The sequence below is a fragment of the Lipophrys pholis genome, assembly GCF_963383615.2.
Source record: "Lipophrys pholis genome assembly, chromosome: 17".
NCBI classification, from domain to species: domain Eukaryota; kingdom Metazoa; phylum Chordata; class Actinopteri; order Blenniiformes; family Blenniidae; genus Lipophrys; species Lipophrys pholis.
This window is the reverse complement of record NC_137643.1, coordinates 11,764,495-11,787,176: the sequence shown is the minus strand read 5'-3', so window position 1 is coordinate 11,787,176 and position 22,682 is coordinate 11,764,495. Positions and strand designations below refer to the sequence as shown.

General features: G+C 43.2%; 1 protein-coding gene across 1 annotated transcript; it reads right to left on the bottom strand.

Moving 5' to 3' along the window:
* Nucleotides 1–4,786: 4,786 nt before the first annotated feature.
* LOC308123189 (zinc finger protein 516-like) lies at nt 4,787–22,015 on the bottom strand. Its single transcript, XM_080485533.1, has 5 exons — nt 21,716–22,015; nt 10,817–12,314; nt 8,895–10,175; nt 8,742–8,806; nt 4,787–6,822 (listed from the first exon to the last, which is right to left on the bottom strand). Exons 2-5 carry the CDS (start codon nt 12,150–12,152, stop codon nt 6,772–6,774), a joined length of 2,733 nt encoding a protein of 910 aa, XP_080341659.1. The 5' UTR covers nt 12,153–12,314; nt 21,716–22,015; the 3' UTR covers nt 4,787–6,771.
* Between the last annotated feature and the right edge of the window lie 667 nt (nt 22,016–22,682).

Genomic DNA, 22,682 nt, shown 5'->3' with positions numbered 1-22,682 from the left:
AGTTTACTGCAATTATTGTAAGTAGTTTGATTTAATTAATCTACAAAATATCTGTTTAAAGCTCATTTCTCAGGCAAATAATGAGGTAAACGATTTTAATAGATATAAACCAGGACTTTTTATTTGTTTGACGACCCGGCTCGGTTCGGTTCGGACTTTTCAAGACGAGCGTCGCTCAGCATCACAGTGTAGAAAACTATTCAAACATGGGCTCATGGGGTCGTCCAGCATTTTTTCCCACAATGATATTATCGGACAGTTTTATCCTGTCTTGGAGCCAAAATTGGTCCAACTCTTTGTGGACTGTCGATGGCTGCGTGAACCTTTGTTCACCTTGTAACGCCGCTGAAAGCGTGACCCGATTATTGGGAACGAGCAGAGCAAAGTCCAACAATGTAGGTGCTGTGGACAATGTCCGAGTGAAGGAGATGCAGATGTGAATGATGAGACAGCTTCATGTCAGAGCGGGGGTGGGGGTTGGGCGATGGAGGGGGTATTTGCTTTATGTGCCTTTGTTACCAAATTGCGTCCTGCTTACTTTTGCCAGCACGCCCTGTTTGTTGATGTGTGAGTGATGGATTGGGAGGATTGTGTTGGCGTGATAACTATGAGCATCGCTACTTTAAATTGATGCGTCAGACGTGTGTGTGTGTGTGTGTGTGTGTGTGTGTGTGTGTGTGTGTGTGTGTGTGTGTGTGTGTGTGTGTGTGTGTGTGTGTGTGTGTGTGTGTGTGTGTGTGTGTGTGTGTGTGTGTGTGTGTGTGTGTGTGTGTGTGTGTGTGTGTGTGTGTGTGTGTGTGTGTGTGTGTGTGTGTGTGTGTGTGTGTGTGTGTGTGTGTGTGTGTGGATGAATGGAGGATCTATTTGTTAAAGTGTTGGGTTGTGACACAGTTTTAACCTTGCAGAAGCATGATGTAACAAATCATGGTATTTTTGTCTGTTTGTTGTTAGTGTTTCTCCCACATTAAAGGCGTGACCATTGATTTTTTTTTCCTCTTTTTTTTTTTCTTTTCTTTCTCAGAAGTGTGTCATAAGTGAGTGTGCAGTCACTGCTGGAGTTTGTCCTCCAGATGTCTCTGTGAACTCCAGATGCTCTCAAACGCCATCGCCTGCAATCATCCTTCTTCATTCCCACTAACAATTAGATAATGAAATATTGATTTTTAGTTAGATTCATATTGATGCTATTAGCTTTGCATTGATAAATCACTGATGCCGGGAGCCAGACCAGGAAGACATTACTGTGTGTTAATCTGATGGATATGCCTTCTACCTCTTCCTGCGTGTCTCTACCTGGACTCTGCTGCATAAAGAACAGCCTCCTCGCCGCCGCTCGACAAACTTCTCTTTTCACTTTATTTAAAGTATCATTACCGGCTGACAGCTGGGGATCTGCCTGTTGATTGAGATGGAAACTTTCAAAACAACAAAGGTGACTGGAAGACTGTATGTTGAGGTGGAAAAAAAACAAAACAACCTCCGCTCTTCATCATCTTATCTGTCCTTAACATTTCACATCCGTTTCTTGCAGCAAATTCAGAGGAAAGAAAGGGTGCGCATGCTGATTGGAGTTACCCGCTTTCTGGATGGTGTTGATTTAAAACGATCGGGCTTATGCCTCACCGACTTTGCATTAAAGCAGATTCACATGAAAGGGTTTCACTTAGTAAATGACATCAAACAAAAACTGCACAGTAACCATATAGTAAACACATTACTAACATGGGGAACTTCAATGGCCGCCTCTGACAATTGCGGTGTGCAGAACAGCGTTTACAATCACCTGCTGTGGCTGCTGGGAAATCTCCTTATCACAAGTGTCCACCTGTCTGAGGCGGCGCTCCGTATTTTCGCCCGCTGTCTAGTCATTACTGTCACAGTGGGGTCTCGGTATCAAAAACACGAGACGCGGCGCTGGACTCGGAGGACTTGAAACAAACTGAAACATACTTTTATATTGAAATATGAGGTTAAAGAAAAAAAAAGTCGAGGCCCTCCTGAGGTGCATGTCAAATTAAGAACAAGACGTCGGGGCAGAAAGTGACGCAACAGGCCCGTTTTGTCGAAAGGATACGATCAGTGTTTATCTGTATTTGCACTTGTGGCATCCTGATACTGAGTTACATCACATCCACTTCAACTCATTTTACAGCAGGAATGTGTGAGTCTGATCATCGAGAGAATCACGGGCGCGTCATCCTCACACACAGAGGGCCAAATAGTGACTGAGCATAAAAGAATTACAAAGTTTACCATTGATATAAAGTGGAAACGACTTAGCTTTTGGGCCGCGTGCGTGCGTGTGTGTGTGTGTGTGTGACCATCAAACCCAGGCATTACCAGAGGAAACACTACGTTCCACTCCATCATGCATCAATAACAATAATTTAAAGAATATTTTTTTTTCATTTTAAATATTATACTTTTTTTTCATATCTTGTCTGTACAGAAGAAGGTGAAATGATGAGGAAAAACTTCCGAGACAAACCTTATATGTGTGGTTATTTCAAGGGCAATCATTTCCCATGCTGCAAATCTACATTCAGGGAACCATACAGACATTATTACAAACATGAAGCTGCGTTCTGCTGCAGTCTCGCGCCTTTTTCCTCTCATTCGTGAAGCTTGTGCCCATCTCAAGATAGAAAGTATAAATAGAAATACTATTTGACCAAAATCTTTCTTGGAGGATGTATCTGTCTTTTACTCAGCGTGGTGAGATAAGTATTCCTGTGATTAGGTGAATATACTTCATGAGATTAAATCCACTTTGTGTAAACCTCAAATCTAACCTGGTCACTTCAAAACAACCTTTTTAAAACTACTCCTTTTTGTTCTCGTTCACACTACAGTCCCAAAACCGGCTTTCGGATTTCATAATGGTGTGTAATTCTGCTGGAGGGAATACCTTCCTTTGGTTTTATTTTCATTTTAATAGTTTTATATTTTTGTTATGAAATGTACACTTCTACAATTATGATAGTAGCTTTTTTCTAGGGGGCATAAAGAGCTGTGTGAGTCAAACTTTCTTCTTTTAATTAAAGCCTTATCTATAGACTGGTTTTATTTGAACATTTCAATCCATGTAAACTAAATTCTTGACCTAAATTGACTCCCAGAACCTGAAGTGTGACGTTAAAACCAGCCACTTGAAATAGGGAAAAAGAATTTTAAATGCTGTTATTAAAGTCCTAAAGTATGAGTAGTTCTCATGAGGACAGCAGTACAGAAACACACACACTGACACACACTGCACAGCTCCTGACAGCTGTCACTCCCATTGGCCACCAGACCGTTCCCCCCCCCTCCCCCCCCCCCCCCCCTCCGCCCCGCTCCCCGCTGCCCGACAACATCCAGGCGTTTCCCTGTCAGACAACATATGCCACCACGCTTCTCCCGCTCCGAGCCGCCTGACATTATCTACTCCCGGACCCTGTGGCCAGCCGGCGTCGACTCTCAGCCCCTCTTGCTGGTGGCACCGTGAACATGATCTCTGATGTCTCTCAGGCAGCCAACTGATGCTGTCACTACACCAAGATATAACACGAGTCAGTGACAAACAGGCTGTGACAAGGACATACAGGCATACCAGTCTGCACGCACACACACACACACACACACACACACACACACGCACAGAGTCGGATATGTTGTCAGGGCTCGTCAATAAGCTGCACAGCAGCAGTTACAGCAGCAGCACTCTTTATTCATTTCAGTGTTTGTTTTCCTCTTTGGGTTCCAGCACCCAGATCAGGTTGGCCGCACACAAGATCACTCACATAATAATCATCCTGAAACTCCAGCTACTGTTTCCTCTCCACTCCAATGAGGTGATTAAATGCTGAATGCCGCCTGTAGATTCATGTTGTTGTTGGTGGGGTTTTTTTTTCCTGAAGATTAAGATGATCTGATTTTGTTTTAACCAAAACAGTGGGGAAAAAAAAAACAGGTCAAATCGCATCATCAGCAACTCAAAGATGATATTGTATCAAGTTGTACTCAAAAAGGAAGTTTAGTAAATAAACATGTTAATGTGCTGATGGCTTGAAAAGGGTGAAGAGCCTCCACAGAAATCACAGATGAGGTCAGAAAAATGACCCAATGAGGATGAATTCATAACAAAGCAGCTAGTGACGCCTTCATTTGTTGATCCTGCCTGCCCCCTGGTGGCATAGAATGTAAACTGCGGCATAGAGGATCGCATTTACATTTTGCAGTGTTTTATTTTCTATTTAGTTTACAAATCTAATTAACAACCAGTGAAATCCACAAACATCTCTAGTAAAATCTTTTTTTCTTTTCATCTCGATGAAGCTCGTATTGCAGTTGCATCTAAACAGAATTCTAAATGGCAGAATTGAAAAGTGAATTGTTGTATCAGTTATTCCACATTTTAATGATGGTAATTATTGTCTCTGGTTGAAAACTGGAAAGACATATCTTATTTCATAGAGATGGTTTCATTGTGTATGTTACAATAAACATTCCCATTGTATTCTAATTTCACCTGCATGTCTTTTGTAATCACTTGTGGGTATATTGTAGAATGTGGGTTACCATAGTTTTTATGTCACTGGTGGGATATTGGAGAGTCCTGGATGTGGTCTTCTAGTAGTTCTCTGATAAGAAATGGGAAACACTGATAAATCTGTAAATCCTAAAGCTGCTGAGATTACACTCAATGAAATGAGTTTATTTCAGAGCTGGCGAATGTGGATTCCAGCCTGCGTGTGATGTAATAACAACAACACTATTTATATAGATTTTTTTTTTTTAAATACAAATCAACATTAACCAACTTTATTGGAACCGTTTTACAGTCAGACAAATTATGGAACCGGTGAAAATATAAATTCTGGTACCCTTAAAACGATCACCTATGAAACATGTTTACAGAGTCACGACAATGAGCTCAACTCAAAGCTTTATGTTTGCATAAAAGTCACTGTCTCACTGTTTCCATTCACTTCATGTCACAGTGAAGTTTTCTGGCTCTTCACCTGGAGCAGGAGTGCCGCCGCCTGCTGCTCGTGACCCCTGAAACAAGCATGTCGCTGAAATAAAAACACCTATTTTTAACACAACCTGTTGCTACAAATATCAAGTAGTTCTGAGTGGCGAAGTTCCACTCTTAGCAAACAAAGAAATATCATTAAATAAAACTATCATTTACAATATTTATAAAAAAAAAAAAAAAGAACAAAACAAATGCACTCGCCTCACACAGATCAACAACAATATTCTAATAATAAATTATGTTTTCTCGAAATCTGCCGAGAATCCATAAGCTGATGGCTTTTTGTCAAATGCATAGACTATTTCTCTACGGGAGAAGAATACACTGATAAAAAGCAAACCTAAAATGTAAACATACTCTAGATACGTCTGAAAACAGAGAGCACATGAAAACAAACGGAGTCGAGGTGAAATTTAAAGAAGAACACGGGCAGGGGCCACATCAGGAGAAAACGTTATCACTACAGTTTCTACCTCTAGACGTCACAGCTTTAAATGGCTACATCACTTCCTGGACCTTACATTTGGCTTTGGGCACACGTGTGTCAATAGTAAACATAAACTAAACTATTAAACCCCGCCCCCCACGCGCAGCCACCGGACTGCTCCAGTCAACATGGAAGTCGAATTTAGACCTGATGTTTAGGAAAAAGAAGTTACTGTTGATTTACCCTCGGCGGTTGATCTGGTGACTGATGACACCCTGTGACATCACACTGATTCCCTTCTTTCTCTACGGATGTGCTTTCTGACAAATAGCAGTACGTTTCGATGTCCAGACAAAACTGCATTTGGCATGCGAGTTTTCTGACTTTGCAGAAGCAAGAAGTCCCCAGCTGGAGAAGAACGCAGCAGACATGTAATAAGTTGATTACTCGGCTTTGAGATTATTGTTGCTCATGTTCTAAAGAGAAAACCATCTTTTTCTCTCTGCACATGGAGGATTAACGTTGCCGAAGCTGAGGTTCTGACCGTCACTTAGACTGACTGTGAAAACACCCTTCGCTGTATTGCTCCTGTAACTTTCTCCTCTTCAGCAACACAAAACTTGTCGTTCGTGCGCGGCGACGGATAAAAACCAGCAGTAACTCAGACCCTCGGTATCAGGCGTCAGACGAGCGCAAACCTCACAATTACAGGCTGAAAACTGAAGCGACAGCATTTTATCTGTAAACCTGAAAGTACAACAAACACCGGAAAAAAAAAACCCCAACTGAAGACATTTACAAAAAGAAAACAAGCCAAACAACAAACTGAAACTCAATATGAATACAGCAGGTAGTAACGTACATTCGCATCACAAGTTTTTAGATTTGGTATATTGTACTGAATGTATTTTTTAAGGACTGTTAAGCCAAAATATAATCTTTACCCATGTGACTCTTCCTACATATTTCACCAACTGAGCTGTGGTGCTTCTACCAGGTCTTTCTATTCTTTTTTTTCTTTTTTTTTTTTACAACAAGCTCAAGTCATTCTACTATATTTCCACATTATTCAAAACCACATCTCTGAGTGTAATGTTATTAACTATCAACGTATCTACACTCTTAACAAACAGAAAGCATGCGAAACACTTCAAATAAAACAACCTTATCAGGAAAATAAAAGTCCGGCTCATTGCTTTGCATACATTGTGCATTGTTCCAGCGCCTGCGTCTGCTCGGGGGGGGTTATGGCTGGTTCCTCTCGCAGCACAGCAGGCCTCTTTGTTTCACGGGGAAGTTTTGTGCAATCTGGAACGCCGTGTTTCCTTCACGTTCCTTTATGGAGGGACCCTGAGGAGGACGTGGAGCGGCTGCTCATCTGCAGAGGACAAGCACGAGACACGCGAGTCAGACACTGCGGAGTGTGTGCGTATTTCGGAAATCAACACAAATCGGATGTTCACTTTGGAACGCAACTTCCCAAAGTGCTCGCACCACGAGGCTTTGGCTCAAACAAAACAAACACCAGGGACATTGCTCGATGAGTGCAGATATAAAAGCTGCCGTCTGAAACCGAGTGCAAAACAAATCAGACCGAGACTTCCTAATCGGCTTCCAAAGAAAACTTCATTTGACTTGAATATGAACGCAAACTAAGACGTCAGTCTACAAGAGGCGGCTCTAGTTTCCCTCTTTGTATTACTTTAGTATTGAGGACACGTAAACTTTGGAAACTCACAATAAATATCAAATCTACCGATATCATTGTAGGTATTAAGGCAATACACGTTTACTTCAAGTCTGGCATCCAGGTGAATTTTAAAAATGTTTTACTCCTCACCTAGTCCTACAGAGTCATTTCCCATCACTGATGTTTAAAGAGGTCCACACACACACTCCTCTCCAGGGAGGAGGGGAGAGCAACAACAGTTGTAGGAAGCATCAGGGTGGGCATGACTGACAGGCTGATGACACACCATATGGAGATGCTGGGCAAATTTTACCCTGAGGGGGGACAACTGCTTTTTTACATTTTTTTTTTTATATTTGTTTGCCTCATCCCTGTCAGCTTCTCTCATGGAAGCAAAAAGAAAGAGACAGCCAGGTTGTGGGAGCTGACAAGCACACATGCAAACACACAGAAGCACATGTGCAGAGAAGTGACAGAGACAGACAAGGTACAGAGCGAGCGCACACAGTTGGTAAAAGACTCTGTACGTACCCGCAAAGGACAGAGTTTAATATATTATTATGTCATAACTCTGAAAATATAAAGCACTCGCAACACGATTTACAAGTCCTGAAAGTTAACGTGGTTATTAACTATGGCTACATCTCTAGTATTCATAATCTCTTCAATAAAACAGTCAAACTATGAATGATCTTTCTTATTAAAGGTGTAAGTGCAGGGAAGTAAGCTTGTGACTGGAGGTTCTGTGGTTTAATTTCCACTGTTAACGGGTCACCACAGTGCATCTTCAAAAAAAAAACAGTTTCGTTGTGGAGCGTCCAGCCCAAAACTTTAGACTCAACTTTATTTATCCCTTGGGACGACTCCGTCAGGGAAATTTAAGTTCCAGCAGCTTAATAAAAGAGGAGCAGCACACAGAGGATAACAAAGTATAATATAATATAAACTCTTAACTAACCTAAACTTGACTAGATATAGAAATGACAAAAAGAATAAATAAAACTCCTACCAAAATTTAGAACAGAAAATAATATAAACTCTTAACTAACCTTAACTTAACTAAGTATAGAAAAGGCAAAAAGAATAAGACTCCTAACAAAATATAGGAGTGAAAGTGGCCGAACGTTAAATTGCTCTGTGGTTACAGACAGAATTATTGCACAAGTATGATCATTTGCAGTGAATTGACAATTATGTATTGCACAGTTTTGCATTATGGTATGTGAGCTATAAGATGGCGAGGTGGATAGCTGCTACTGCTAACTTGTGCTAAATGAAAACACACAGATCACATGATCCACTCTGATGACCCCTCCACGAATGTGGATGCTTCATTTACAAGGATTCTGCAAACTCTGTGAAGCTCAATGTAAATGTGACTTTTTATCTGTACATGTATTTAAGTTTTCTGTTTTGGAAAAAAACCAAAACATGTTGCCACACTCAGTTTCTTAAGTGTTAAGTTGGGCCTTTGCTTTTGTTTGAATTCTCACACTGACCTGTAACGTCAACAGATTGATGATCATGAAAGGAAATGATCATTCTCTTGTGTCAGTATCAGATACAATCCCACAAAGTACCACTAGATGCTGCAAAAAACAACGTACTTGTTTTGACGCCTCAGTGGCAGAATGGACTTCATTTCCAAAACTTCCATTTATCTGGAACGCTGCTGTAAATGTAGAGAAACATTTTGACATTAATGGTACAAAAATGTGCAATATTAAGAAACGAAACCAAAACAAAACCTTCCTACTCACCTTGTGGGTCCAGTCTGGGGTCAACAAACCCCCAGTGCTGATAGAGCGCCGCCAGTTCATGAGGACTGTAGTTCTTCAAGAGACTCAAAATATCAATGTCCATCGGCATTTCTCCTGTCGATCCGCTCTTTCCCTGAGCAAACAGTAGCGGGTCTAAAAGCGCCTTGCTGCCGTGCAGCCCCCACATGTTAATGGCTGCCCAGAGATCAGGACCCTTGGGACCTGAAGTGAAGTCTGAGGACTGTCGGCGGGGATGCAGTCTGTCTGCAGCAGCGCTGGAGGAAGTCGCACCATGGTTTCTTGACAACATAAAGCCCAACCCCTCCTGTGGGAAGCTCCCCTCCACAGTCGCTCGGTTGCTGCTTTGGTGTTTGGGGCTGATTGTCGGCTGGAAACTCTGGAGACTCTTACTGTGCGAGATGCTATTTGATGAAGTCGCCTGCACGCCGCTACCTTTACTTCCACACACAGCTGCTCGATGTTCACCAGACTTCTTTTGGGGTTGAAGTCCAGCCTTCGTACTGGACTGTGTCCCGTCTGAAGACCGCGGGTCCTTTGCATGATGCTTGGACTTGAGGGTGCCGGACTGCGTCTTGGGGGCTGCCTGCTTGCTGCTGCCGGGGGCCGTACAACCCGGGGGCTGTGTGCGCTGCGCTCGCGGAGCGAGTAAAGCTGGGCAGTCCTTGCCTTCCAGGAAAGGCGGCGGGCCGGTGCGTCGCCACTGAGAGGCTCCGGCCTTTAAACTTTTGATCGAGTTAAAAGACGGCGCCCACTTGGGTGCCGCAGAGCTGCTGCTGTCTACTCTGTGAGCAACTCGCTGGTGAATCCACAGCACCTCTGGGTAGGTGGTCGTGTGTGAGCAGTATGGGCACTGATGCCTCACCAGGCCCTCTGTCTTTACTGAAAAACTCACACTACCGTCTTTATCGGTTATGGGTAACGAAGAAAGATTGAGGAGGCTGCAAGCCTCAGCAGCAGCATGACCCTGACCTTTGACCTCCATGCCGTTCGACTTTTCTAGTTTAATATTTGAGTCTACTAACTGGCTTGGAGGACATGTGTAGGGATTCCAGTATGGCTGACTGAGCAACGCGCTCCTGCTTCTGAGGTAGTCCATGTATCTTGAGGCCTTCGAGCCAATTTTGCGGACACTGTCCACAGCAGTGGTCTGTTTGCTGAAGGGTCCCAGGAAATCCTGGTGCTGCCTGAGCAAGTGAGACCTGAGTAGTGAGGCGTCAACCGTGTGGAAGTCACAGTGATCACAGACGTAGGATTTATTATCTGGGGGGGAAAGAACACAGGGTTTAAGGAGAATTTATTGACATCTGCTCCAGCATAAATGACCAAAAATGAACAATTCAACATAAACCGCAAGATTGTTCAAAACCACAAAAATGGATTTATGTTGAACAAGATCGCTTTACACACCGAGACATTTCAGAATTTGCAGCCACCCTATTAACCAACATTAAGAGGAGGCTGAGTAATAGAAACATCTGGGAAGATAATGTGTTGCAGCTCATTACCACTGCACGGCAAAATCACAAGAATGAAGTTGCATTAAAACCAATTTGACAAATTCAGAAAACATTATATGATATTACTTCTATAAAGGCAGAATTTATGTTCCGGGCTGGTGTGTGGGAACACGCTATATTTCACAAATGTACCTCATTAACATTGTCTGATGAATGTATTTGGAAATCCCAGGTGAGAAAACCTGCATTTCTAAAGTATGTTTGCACAAAGGAAAGACCCAAGTTGTTGTAATTCAATTATAAAATCACTAGAGGTCCCCGTTTCCCACAGGGATGAGCTATTGGTGATCCCCAACACTTTGCCAGTTTAGAAAACATGTGACTACAATTGACCTCCTGCAAGTCTAAAAACAGCAGAAGCTGTTAGTTTGTGTTCAAGCTCACCTTGCTGGTCTTGGTTCTTGATGTTCTTCGCCTGTTTGGAAGAGAAATGAACATCTTTGACCTTCTTAGCCTGCATAGCCTCATAAAAAGCATGTCCAAGTCCATTCAGCAGAATACGGTCCTTCTGGCAAATCTTCTTGTCAACACCTTTAGTGTGAGACACACTGTTGGGTGTGTGATCAAAGCCTGGGTCTGCCTTCTTCTTCTTGATGCTGGGGGTGGCCGTGTCCATCTGCTTCCTCTTCTTCTCTTGTTTCAGAGGCACATACTCTCCTTTCTCCATGTCGTATGCCACCTCTGCATCCGCCAGTCTCTCTTCCCATCCTAAACATTTCTCTGAGGCCTCCACTAGTCGCCCCCTTGTGGCCAACTGCCATGCTTGGTAACTACAAATTGGATCCAGCTCTAGAATTCTCCTGCCCACACTTTTTTCCTCACTGGTGTCTTTTTGTCCCGCACTTGTGAGGTTCAGGTTTTCCAAAAAGCGTCTCTTATCAATGTGTGGCTCAGAGGCCTCGGGATCTTCATGAGGTCCATTCTGATCCTCCCCACTGCTGTGGTTCACTTTATGTAGCTGTTCATGAATGCGCAAGGTTTTGCGGTCAAAGAAGAAGTTCCCACAGCCCGCGCAGAGCTCATAGAGGCACTCTTCATTTGTCAGCGACGCTGGGTCCTGAGGAACCCCGTTGACGGTGGCAGGCGGATCATTGCTTTTGCCGCCCCGCAACTGGCCTTTGACCCGATGGATGCGCATGTGACTCTGGAGAAACCACGCTTGGCGGAAGCGCCGGCCACATATCCGACAGCCGTGATCCTGGGAGCCACGGTGTCTTTTCATGTGAGTCTTCAGGAGCAATACCTGAGGGAACGCCTGGCCGCAAATGGTGCAGGTAAAAGGTCCGGCGTCAGCCTCCTCGCCCTCCTCGACGCCTCCTTTACGCTTAACCTTTTTCTTTGTTCCCTTCTTCTTCACCTTACCATTGACCTTATGAGCTTTGTCTGACGTGCCGACGGTTTCTGGAGGGTCGTGTGTATTAGCGTCATCTTTCTGTCCGTCGCCCTCCTTGTCACTGACGTTATGGCTGAGCAGGCCCAGCTTATGGCTGCGAACGTGGGCCTTCAGACTTCCCTTCTGAGCAGTCCTGTGCTCACAGTAGGGACACTTGTACGGCTTCTCCCGGGTGTGTCTTCTCATATGCTGGGACAAAGAGCTGAGAAGAGGAAAGCTGCGACCACACACTCCACAGGTGTGGCCTGAAGTGGCATCTTCCTCTGCCTCGACCTTGATGTGAGCTGTGTGTTTTTGTGAGGCATCCTCCCTTTCTTCTGTCTCCATCACTCCTCCAGACGCATACAAATCCCTCTCAAGATGCAAAGTTATTGTTTTAGTTTACTGAGTTCTCAGAAAGGGCTGTAAGAACCGGCAACACATCACAGCTTTAACATCCATCCATCTTGATTCTTTTGGTTGAGATTTTCATGAAGATCTTCTTTTTACCTGAAAAGAAAAGAAAAAAAAACTGGTAAGACATGTGCTAGTGTGTTTATCTTTATAAATCACAACAGAAACCTTAAGTTGATTCATTTTCATCTTTTAAGAATGTTATAAATCAATGACAAGTAGCATGTACTGAAAGTAAATGTGCAGAGGCTTCTCTTCACTGAAAATACCTTGAACTGCTGCAAACCAGCAAACACCTAAATGTTTTTTGAATACTAAAGGATATCATGTTTATGGTGCTTTTTACACAACTCAGGCGACCATAAATGTTATTCTTAGTCCACTTAACTCTAAATCAGAGGAAAGCTCAACTTGCAAATCGTGAAACACACTGCAATAGAGCTTACAGCGTTTGTTGAGTTGTTTTTTTATGAGCTCATGAGCTTGAATATGGTACAGATTACAGTAAGATTGTATATATACATATGTTTAGAATTCAAATAGATGTGAAAGAGTCTTGAATCGGTCAAACATGTTTTGTTACGTTTTATCCAGAAAAAGCTAAATGATTAAAAAACATACAAGTTGAAAAAAACAAACGAGCATTTTTGAGCCGTAGAAAACATGAACAGATGTTGAGTCTACATTTGAGGTGGCTTGACTGAATGTGTGTTAAAAGACAAATAACCCCGGCACACTGCACAAAGAGTGAGAGACCATTTGCATCACACAGATTTTGGACTAATCTTTGTCTCTCGCTGGATGAACGACGCCTGTCTGTACACATTAGACCGCGGGTCAGTGTCTCAACATGCATGTGTCTGTCAGTCCTTTGGTTGCCTATGCCTAAATTGAGTGTGTGAGGTGAAGCATGAAGAGATGTATTCATTCCTGGCCAACCGGGATGAGCCCAGAGGGGCCATCCAGTCTAATTCACGATCAATAATCCATTATCAACAAACTTCATTTTGGAAACGCACTTCCTGGCACATTCAGAGTCCTGATTCTGGGGTAAGTGCTGATGTAAGGTTGCGAGTAAAGGCAGCAACAAGGTGTATTTTTGTTCAAATGAATCAAGAATGACAATGTGTGTTAATCTTTGTGTTTAGATCCATTCTTTGCTGAACATTCACTCATGCCTTAAAAGAGGAGAAATCCCATTCTGACGTGCAATCTAAATGATCACAGCTGATAGGATTACTGGTGCAACAACATGTCATCAGTCGGGTAAAACTAACCTGTCTCATGACGGCCTCATGACTTTGATATAAGAGCTTCCATTAGGACTGAAATATCTGATTGAAACCACCACAAACAACACCCGGGAACACAACTGCAGTACTCCACAAGAAGAATAGTACAGTATGTAGCACAAAAATGTTCCTCAGGCAAACATGAGCATTTGTCCGACAGTCTCAGTGAAAGAAGGTGGTCTGTGCTTATAGAGCTGGCCAGGCAGTCAAAAGAAAAACCTGCTATTGTGTTGGCCGCACCAGAACTGTCACATCGCCTCATGTCTGGCTCTCCACCCCTCATTAGGAGGTCGAGAGAGTTATTGTTAACCCAAAGAGGGCCTGGGCCTACACATCACTGTCTTCGAATGCATGTCTGTGTGAAGAGGCGGGACAAAGGACAACTCTTGTTTGCCTCGGAGTCTTTAAATGTGAGGGAAAACTAAGGTGTGCTTGCACCAAAAGGAAAGAAAAAGAAGAAAAAAAAAAAGAATAACTCTAGTATGATTTTCAGGGAATGAAGATCTCTGTCTAATTATCTCTATCTGCATCTGTGGTTGCATCTGCCCACGTGTGGGCATGCATGCAACGCGTCCTTGATGTCGTGTTCGCTGAGTGGGTGTCGGATCCGGACGATGGGGGTGTTTCTGAGGTTTTTCGGGGAATGGCAGGTGTTTGGTAGGCAGACGCTTTAAGATTAGTGCATGGCCGATGTGGCACACTGTCTCCAAGAGGGGGAGGATATTCGAGAGAAACTGAAGTGCGGCAATTATGGGGTTAAGGTTAAGGCGAATGTAATGAGTTAACACAATGGGGATAAAGTCAGAGAGCTGAGGGCAACAGATGGGAATAAACGGGCCATCAGTATGGAGTTGGTCGTCTCTACAGTAGAGGCTTATGTCTTTGTCAAAGCTCTTAGTATGTACTATATATCAACAGCTACAATTTTACACTATTGCATTTCTATAGTGTTTGTGTTAACCAGTGAATTTGCTTTTCAAAAGCAAAAACCACTAGCGTCCTTAAGTTTCTTCTTTTTTTTTGTCCCTCTTCTATGTCCTCTGCCATCTTTTCCACCTCTCTTGCCTTCATCCCATGGACACGCAGCCCTTTGGAGGATCTGTAAAGTAATGCAGATAGCCAAACATGTTGCTCCAGGGCTCAGCTCATTTCTTTTAGAATCCCTCGCTCCCTTTTTCTCTCTCTTTTCTTTGGCAGATGAATAGGCATGTCCAGTCAGCTGTCCTCACATTGATTCATCCTGACGTCCCAACCAGCTCAGCACAAACTCCCTATGGTCAGGACGCTGATGCTGAGAGCCTGTGTGCTGTGTGCTGTGTTGTGTGTGTGTGTGTGTGTTGTGTGTGTGTGTGTGTGTGTGTGTGTGTGTGTATCCACTGTCGGCGTGTCGCATGTTTGTGCGTCGCCTGTGTGTCTGGTTGCTTCCATGGATTGGAAATATCATCTAATATTTAGAGGAGGTTGTACTTGAACACCTCAAAAGCCTGACTAAAATACATGAAAGACTACTTGGAGCTAATGCAGGTGCAAAATGTTTAACGTGTGAAAATAATGTGAGCGTGCCTCATGACTGCTTTTGGTGTGAGAGTGTAATGTGTGTCTGTGTGCTGAAGTCTTCCAAATAGTCACATCCACCAGCGTGTGCCAATATACCCCTGACTGGAGATAGCATGTGACTGTCCTTATGCTAGTGTTCAAAGCCACAGTCGCTCGCTAAGCTTCACCGCGCATCCACTGTTTTGTGCCCAATAATCCTGTGTTTCTACCTACTGCAAACAAAACAGAGGCACAACACAACAAACATGCCATAGGAGTCTTTGCTGTGAGCACAGTCTAAGTCCAAAGATTTATATTTTTACTAATTCAGATTTATGGGTTTGTTTTTTTTTAATTCCTCCTTTTTTGTTTTTTCTCACAAGATGAATATAATTCCAGCATTTTCTTTTTTTTTTTTTTTTTTTGTTGCTAATTATAGAAAATGAAACCCAGCACATAGATCAAGCTGGAGGCGGGATCAGCTTTGGCATATTCAGATTATAATAGGATGTTTATATTGTATTGGAATTCTAAGCAAAAGCTGAAAGAATTATCTAAGTCTAAATTCATTTAGATTATTTATCGATTAAAAGAAAAACGGATGTCATTATTATGCAACATGACTTTTAGCACAGTAAATAATAATACTGGGATGTATTTTAAAAAAAGAAAGAAAAAAGAAAAGAAAAAAAGGTTCCAACACACACACACACACACAGAGAAAATGCTCACTCCACAAAGCAACCCCTCCCCAGAATTTAACCTGCAACTTCCTCACTTTGAAACAACAATGTTGTTACCTAAAATTAGCAACTCTCTGAAATTTGCAGCATTTACTCTTTTCTTTCTATTTACTGTCAAACAGCCAGTCGGCCGTATTGAACACCTGTACAGAATGATGCTCCTGCAAAACAGAGGAAGAGTTTAGTCGTGTTCTTAAGTTTAGAAGCAGGTATGCTAAAACTGTACGCTCTGCTGAGTCACTGCTGATGCAGTTCAAGTGTTGATTCCTTCCAGATGTAGTGGAGTCGACTCGGGCTCCCAGGTGTCTGCGTGAACAGACGATCCACCACAAGTCAGCTCGCTCAAGAGTGCGTCAACGCTGCAGACGCGTGGCTTTCATAGACCTCACAGGACTATAACTGTGATTCCAAACTAGTCTGTAGCATGAGGTTAACTGCATGAGTTAAGTCAAGACACAAAATAGTGCAGATATTCTTACGATAATCCCTATATTGTTCTACATGACCAGTGCTCGGGTGTGACTGGAGGGACGGTGGGAGGAGGTCGAATCTATAGATTAATGCATGAATGCTCACCAGTCACTGCAACAGGACATCATCTGCCAGCGTGGCCTGATTGCAACATCGGAGCTCGACAGACTTTGAGACAATCCCATTTCAGGAAAGTCCTGATGAATGTGGCAAAACATTCTGTCCATCGGTCACATCAGGAGCATCTTCTCGTGTGAGTTGATTAGCGTATGCCTCCATGTCTGACCGGTCCTCCATTTTCTAGCTTACCACTGACGCCTGGTGTCACTCGGGGCTGATGTTGTTCCTCGAGTGACTTAATAGTGGGAAAAACAGTGATGCAGCACACTGATGTGGGCGCACAGCCTAATGTACCTAAAAGATTAGACAGCCAAGAGCTCAACAGTCACAAGCACTGACAAAGTTGCACCCATTGGTGCCCATCCCCCTCCTTGGCCAACTCTCTACTTGGTTACACAACATATACAGGGATTACTCTTCATTGCATGAGATGAGCTGCTCAATGAGTGGCCTTTTGTCATAGACTCCCCTCGGTGTGTTATGGGGCACCGATGCCACCGAGGCGAGGGAGCTTCGTATCAGAGGTTGGTACCTGTGGTGAAAACACATCGGAGGTCTCATGCCGGCCCAAACACAGACGCCACAGAGTCGGTGATCTCGAGAGCGGGGAGGCAAAGTGGATCCTGTGGATAGTTCCCGAGGTTCATGTTCATTTATCCGATGTGGCGGTTCCGAGGATCCAAAGTGGACCCTCTCTCTTTTGAGTGTGGATTGGCTAGTGTGGGAGACACTGGAGTATAATCTGCTGGCATTAACTTGCTCTCTAAAAAAAGCACTCTCGACAGGGATTAGATTATCAGGGCAAGGTCAACTCACTCACTCTGTCTCCCTTTATGTCTCCCTATCACTCTGCTTTCTGTCTTTTACTGTATCGGTTTCCCCCCCCGTCATTTACCTTCTCTCCCGAGGCGTGTGTAGGGTTGTATAATTAAGTGTAAGTGATATATATGTTACATCTCCTCTTCAAAGCCATCTAATCTGAAATCTAAAATATTCGAACGTAAAACCAAGAAAATCTTTAAATCCAATGAGAAACTGGATTACCTTTGGTACCTTTGTCTTAAATAATTTATGTCCACAAATTAACTCTTTTTCTCATCATCATTGTTCTTTGTGGACCTTTTGATTGATGAATCAATCAATTAAAAGACTTAATCTTCTTGGCTATAATACTCAGGATTAGGTTTGTTCTAACCCACAAAATAAGATTTAAAAAAAATAAAAATAAAAAATCCTTCCTTTCAAACAAACTCAACAGTTTGGGACTGAACCCCCAGTGACTGTACCTTCAATTTGAGGGAAATGTAGTTTTAAATGAATATTTAATCCATTTTAACTGATAAAATCACGAGAGCATTTTGTTTCAGAGACTATTGGGTAAATTTAATTCTACTTTGTCATTCTATCTTTAGGGAACAAAATCGCTTTACGCCCCAAGAAAAAGGACGAAAAGGTTTGAATATCTGCAAACCTTTGGACATTTGAAGAAAAAAAACCTCACTATTGTGATGATACTTCAGAGGTTTAACAAACCAACCTTAATTATTTTGTTGCTTCCTATTTATATTTCTGTTTGTCCGCGTGAAGGATAGAAATTCTAAGCTTGCTTCGTTGCCGTTCAAGTGCAACAACATGTGTGTAATTTCCCATTTCCTGCCACGATTAAAGTAAGGAGTGAAGAAGGGTAAGGTGATACCTGCTTTGCGATTTTACCGTGGAGCAAAAGAATGACAGCTGGCAGGAGGGCCTGGATTAGGTTTCCCAGAGGGGTATTGCATTTTTACACCAGGGCTTCTTTGGAGTAGAATGGGCCGATAGTAACCTGATTCCCTCCGACCCATCCAATCTCGTCTCCCTCTGTCTCAATGGGACCAAACAGAAGGGATCTGTGAACGCCTTACTCATCCCTCCCATCTTCCATCTGGACATTTTGCCACTATTTGCACTCCAGTTCCTCTACTGGAGACTTAAAGGGCAAGTTCATCTTTTTTTTTTGTTTGTTTACCCATGAACCTGTGCGACCACAAACTGGAAATCTCCTCCAATCTGTTGTTCCAGTAATATGTTTTAGGGGGGGGGGGGGGGGGGGTCACGTTAACAAAGTAAAGCAGCTTTGTGCCTTTGGGGGATACGACGCCGTTGGAATACAACAGCATGTTTACAGAAACAGTACGACACTATTGTTACTGCACAATGAAAATTAGGAATATTTCAAAAGCATTTTGTTGTCATATTTTCTAATTAGCTATGGCCTCTCGTAATCACTTGCTGCAACTTGCATAAAAAGAGTAGAGTTGTAGAGAAAGAGTAATTAGAGTACTTACAAAAGAGGAGAGGCGGTATGCTCAGCAGAAAGTGTGTTACTTCAGTAGCAGATTAGCATATTTAAGAGAGCAGTAACTCTGTTATGTTCGGGTATTCAATAGTAGTCCCCAGTATTTTATCAATGATCTATTCAGGAGATTTAATTTTATCTCTATTTCAAATGCAATTACTTAAACAACTTTTACAAGTAAATGTATTTTAAAACTGCATTTATTTTTCTTACAAGCGCTTTCAGACACAACATAAATATTCTGCAACAATGAGCAAGATCATATATTTAGATTGTGAAACAAACTAGGATATAAAAACTGAACAAACCTGTTGATGATTCGTGTCCTTCCTCATATGCAACACTAACGTCCTAAGAAGAAGCAGAGTTTGTTCTATAGACATCTTCTAACTGTTGGGCTGAGTTCTCTTGACCATCTCAAAATGGGATGAGGATGGACTCTTTGTTTCTGAAATCAGATGTTTTTTGTTGTTGTTGGGTTTTTTTTTGCCACAATTGTCGTCTCTTAATCTTTAAGTAGATCATTTTTTCATACAAATAAAAAGACGAGAATCCATTTGAACCCACACCTGATTCATCACAGATTTGTATAAACAGCTGTTGGAATATTCTTAATCAGTGGAACATGTGCAGATGAATCCTGTCTGTGTGCGAAGGGCTTTGCTTTTTGAAAACAAGTGTCTTAAATGCATTTCTTGGTTTAATTACGCCGTTTCCTTATTAATAACTTACGATAATGACGGTGGCTACAACTAGTCGGCATAAACTCAGTTTCGATATGTGAAGGAGAACAGTGATCTGGCAGTCATCAGACTCTCCTTCAGCGACGCAACAATCAACAGATGCTCGTAAATATTGTGAGATAGTTTGCCCTGGAGGACGTCACAAGTGAAGTGAAAAGTGGCCACAGGAGTTGTAAACAGTGGCTGCACTGCAATCCCTGCCTTGCCTTGACGTTTTCACAATGGCCCTCTTTTGACAGACCCTCGGCACATGCTGTGGTTTCACTACTGAACATTGGATTCATGTTGAACAACAGACAGGAGACCACGCTTAGTACAAGAAGTGTAGGGATCCAAATGTTCGATTTTAATTTCATTGCATCATTGATGGTTAATCCCAAGGAAAATGTTGTTTTAAAGACACTATACGTTTGCTTTGTGTTTCTTGCTCGCTGCAGCGACGTCCCTCACAAGCATCGACATGTCGATTTTCATTTGGTTCAGATTACAACAACCCAAAACGTGTTGTCAGCCTATTGTCACACAAGAGCGCTGCCCTAAGTAGAGATGGCCTTACCCCTCACATCCTCCTGTCTGTTCTGTCTGCACCCCTCCCCCTTTACCAGCAACAAGCCCCTGTCCAGACCCTGGTCTCCTGACCTAATCTAGATGATTAAATCATTTTTCTTTAGCACAAATTTTGTCCCCCCACTACTCTTGTCTGGTAGTTGTCGCACACCCTCCCCTATTGATCGTCATGCTGAGGAGATTACCCTAATAGCTGGGATTACCTCCCCACATGTTGGTTGGCCACATACTCTGGGGGAGGAGGGGAGAGAGAGCTGGGATGGTGCATGATGTGCAAGTGTATGGAGGAAAGGGAGGGGTAAGAAATACAAAATCTGGGCCTATGTTTGTTTACCGCCTGTAAGCACGAGAATATAAAAGAGCCAGAGGCGGTCCGATTGTCTGAGGGATGTAATTAAAACCTCTTGGCAACCTACACGACCATTTTCAATGCTGATACTGCTCATGATCAGTCATGAGACGAGAGCTTTTTCTCTCAGGAGAGCAGACAAACAACACCCCAAAGACTTCTCCAACAAAATACTTGTCCCTTCATGCTCATTAACTCCATAAAAGCCAGTTAAAAGCACAGTGGCATCACCTTCAAGCAGAGGCTGGGGTAGGATTTGCAGTCGGATTACAAATACAAATGCACCATTTAGTCAGAAATAGTCAATGTCACGTGAAGCCAACTGTTTTCACAAACTGGCTTTTCTAAGTTTATTTAAAAAAAACTGAGACTGAACATAGCTTAAATTGTCAAGTTTCAAAAAAAAAGTATAAACCTTAATGCACATCCAGGTTCATGTTTTCTTGCTTTGCTGACAGGCCAATTCACTATTTTTGCAGAACTGAATAAATATCACATTAAAGCTGGTTTCCAAAAGAGCCATCATTTGCTCTTCCTGCCAAACTGTCTTCGTCACTGATACTCATCCTCTTAATTAGACAACAACAAAAAAAAATGCAATTAAAGTGCTGCGAGGCGTTTCTTTTCGGATTTAAGGAGACTAAACTCTTCAGCAAAGAGAGAAACGCAGCATTAAGTGGCACTCTTTCAGTGCACTAATCACTAGTTTTCAGCCATGTTCCTGACAACAATACGACAGTTCAGTGGCCATCAGCGGCCCGTCCACATGTGTCCCGCAGCACCAGCCCGGCGGGACATCTGCTGCTTTACTTTACCGAGTCCAAAACAAGTGCGGGAGGAGGACGCGGCGAGGAATCAAGGTGTTAAAAGCCTCGCGGGGCAGCGGGAAGAGGAGAAGGAGAGAGAGAGAGAGAGGCTGGAGGCCATTCAGACAGTGCAGAGAAAAGGAATTCCGTTAATCCGCCGCTGATCCGGTACAATGGCAGCCTTGTTGTCTGTCCCGTTTGCGCTCACTTACCACAAGTTTGCGTGCGCCGACCGCGTTCACTGATAGTCGGCGCGCAGCTGCGCCCCAAATATGAATTTAAATACAGACTTTAAATGAAAGATAATGAAGGAGTTAGACGGGCTGGGTTTGTGTCAAAAGACCCGCGACTCTTAACTTGACATCCATGTTCGCCACCGACTGGCCGGCCGGGATGGTGGAGTTAACTTTCACACACAAACAACCGACAAAAAAGCACCGAGCATCACCCCGGGAGAGGAGGCTCGAGCAGCGGCGGCAGCTGCCGGAGCGCACCGCCTTCCGGGGGTTAGCCGCGGTGTGGCTCCGCGCCTTACCGGGTTAATGTCCGGCGGCAGGTCGCTCCCGGAGGAATCCCATCACACATTGAAAACCAAAAAAAAAAGAAAAAGAGAGAGAGAACAATGGCGAGCGACGTGATATCCCTCACCGGGGCGTCTTCATCTCTGTCCCCGCTGTAATTCTGGAACTTGTTTCAGTCACAGCGGTGCACCTGAGCCTGCAGACCGTCCTCCGGCTCCTCTGCAGCGGCAGGAGCGGCAGCAGCAGCGGTGGCGGAGCTCCGTCCTCGGCGGGGACGTGAGTGACGCGAGAGATAACGTTATTAACGTTAATAAGAAGTGAGTGATCTCACTGCCCCGCGCGCCGCCGCGTGCACCGCCGCTCACCTCTCACACACACACACGCGCGCGCGCGCGCACAGACACATACACATACACCACCGAGGGTTTATCTGCCCCATTTTTAGACACAAAATCATCCAGAAGTCAACCCATCTGCGCTTCAGTCTTCAGAAATATACAGATTAGTTAACAGCTTTTAACTGAAAAGTAACACAACTAAAGCTGTTTTTATTCTGTGTTTCTACACAAACTAAATGATTCAGGAAACCTGTAGCTTCGAAAGCACATCAAGTGAGGTCATTATTAGTAATATAATAAAAAATAACTGGGGTGAGAAGAAAGTTTCCAGAATGAAACTCGGAAATTCCCATTGGTAAAGTGGGAAATTTCGAATAGCTTTGCTCCATCACTGATGACAGCAGTTCAAATTAGCTTTATGATCAATTTCTTGTTATTATCCTCAGGAAGACGTCTTCTTCAGATACAGAAGTACATGGAATTGTCCATGTGTAAACACACGCATGACAACTGGTACAATTACAACCTTCCCACAGATTTTATGTTACAATTTGTAACCGTCACAAGACATCGAATGACTATTGTTTATTTAATATATGTATTTATAGTTTTTTGGTGATTCTTCATTAATACATAACATAAC